Source organism: Merops nubicus, unplaced genomic scaffold (genome assembly GCF_000691845.1).
Source record: "Merops nubicus isolate BGI_N331 unplaced genomic scaffold, ASM69184v1 scaffold33156, whole genome shotgun sequence".
NCBI classification, from domain to species: domain Eukaryota; kingdom Metazoa; phylum Chordata; class Aves; order Coraciiformes; family Meropidae; genus Merops; species Merops nubicus.
In genome coordinates, this window is record NW_008617554.1 from 876 (window position 1) to 2,708 (window position 1,833).

The following is a 1,833-nucleotide window of genomic DNA, read 5'->3' on the forward strand; positions in this document are numbered from 1 at the left end:
CATATCAGAGCTGGTATCACCTTTCCCATAGGGAATGCTGCCTGAAATTATCATATTCCCAAAGGTAAAATGCATATTTTTTCCAAAATGCATTTTTTTTTCTTTTTTTAAAATGACAACATTGTAATGCATTTACTCATAAAAAAAAAAAAAAAAGAAAAAACAACATCAACACAGACAAAGATTCTACACTAGCTCAGAAACAGTGGACTTAACAACTGGCAGGTTAAAATTAGCCATCCACCCTGTTAAGGATACAGAGGGGGGGTCTTTGCTAGTGTTTAGATTAAAATAATTTTCTAAGTTATAATTTGGGGGATAAAACACAGAACTTGTTTTTTTTAACATCTTTTTTTTTTTTTTTTTTTTAAAACTCTGGCAAATAAGTATCTGCTCTAATTAAGCATCAGTCAGCTAAAAGGTAAAACTTACTTTAAATGAAGTGCTCCAGTGAAACTCAAGTTTGAACCATATGAGCCAAATCAACAGGGGAAGATGCTACTATGGTCTCTGATGGTGCACGTTGCCCCAGTGTCTTAGCCTGAATTTATTATTTTTAACTCAAACGAAACAAAACGAAACAAAAAGAAAACAAAACAAAAACCCAACCAAACAAAACCCAAAAAAAAAGAAAAAAAAAAACTAAAAAAAAAAAAAAAAAAACTGCTGGTAAGGATTCCGTTTTAATCCTTTTTAATACTGTTTAGAAGTTCTTTACCAGGGAGGAGAGGTGGGCAAGGCCTGGGGCAGGAAGGGCATGCTCTCCACCGGCCTCATGGCGATGTTGAGGGGCCCGGCCAGCGTCATGGGCGTGGGCAGGTTCATGGGGGAGGTGATGGTGACCGGGTGCGCTATGTTCACTGGAGCCGTGACCGGCGTGGGCAGGTTCACCGGGGTGGTGAGCGTGAGGGGAGAGGTCATGGACAGTGGGCTGGTTATAGTGACAGGATGCCCTAAGTTCATCGGACTGGATATATTAACTGCACTTGATACATTTACTGGACTTCTCATGCTCATTGCAGCTGCCACTGTGACTGGGTTTGTGATAGTCCCAGAAGCCACAGAGGACGTTATATTGAATGGAGTAGTAAGAGTCACAGGCGTAGTAGCAGCAGTGGAGGTTTGGCACAAGTTAGCAGCTTCTAAAAATGAGACATAAAAAGACAAAAAGTTTTTAACACATAAAAAACCATGGACAAGATTTTAAAAAGAAAAAAAAAGAACAAAAACAAAAAAACAAAAACCAAAACCGAACAAGAACAAGTACAAATTCTGGTATCATTTTCTTTAGGAATTATTAGTAAGTTAAAACTGTTAACATTTTACAGCCTAGGAGAAATACAAACTCTCATGCAGTTCATTTCAATTCAATACTTTTTTCCTGAGAAGTCAAGCGAGATCGTCTTATAAAGAGGGTTTTGATGTTCATAAAAACAGTACTGTACAATCAAAAAAATCCTCCCAAGAGGAACATTATAAATAGAGGAGAGAGTGTACATACCGAATGGTACGTACTCTATAGCCTTCTCAAAGGTGAACTGACATTCTGTGAAGGTTTTAAAAAGTCATTATTAGGGACTGATAAGCAAAGCTCGTTTCAATATTTACCTGCTTATTTCAGTCTTAATTAGTGCTACTCAATAGTTCCACGGATCACAATACTTCTTAGCAATTTTCAAGGCTACCCAGTCAGTACATCTTTCAAGCCCCATTATCTCCTCAGCTTTCACACGAGCTACAGCTGCACACTGAGTTGCTTTGGTTTGTGGGGTTTTGGGTTCAGGGGGTTTTGTTGGGTTTAGTTTTTTTTTTTTTTTACCCTGTTTTGCAGTA

At 38.1% G+C, this 1,833-nt stretch overlaps 1 protein-coding gene across 1 annotated transcript in view; it reads right to left on the bottom strand.

The window, feature by feature from the left end:
- Positions 1 to 676: 676 nt before the first annotated feature.
- Positions 677 to 1,833, bottom strand: part of VEZF1 (vascular endothelial zinc finger 1) — a gene marked incomplete at its 5' end in the record, with an annotated part of 7,374 nt that continues 6,217 nt past the window's right edge. The window contains 2 exons of the mRNA XM_008943191.1: positions 677 to 1,142; positions 1,502 to 1,546. Coding sequence (XP_008941439.1) covers positions 715 to 1,142; positions 1,502 to 1,546 — 473 coding nt within the window. The remainder of the gene's footprint in view (positions 1,143 to 1,501; positions 1,547 to 1,833) is intronic.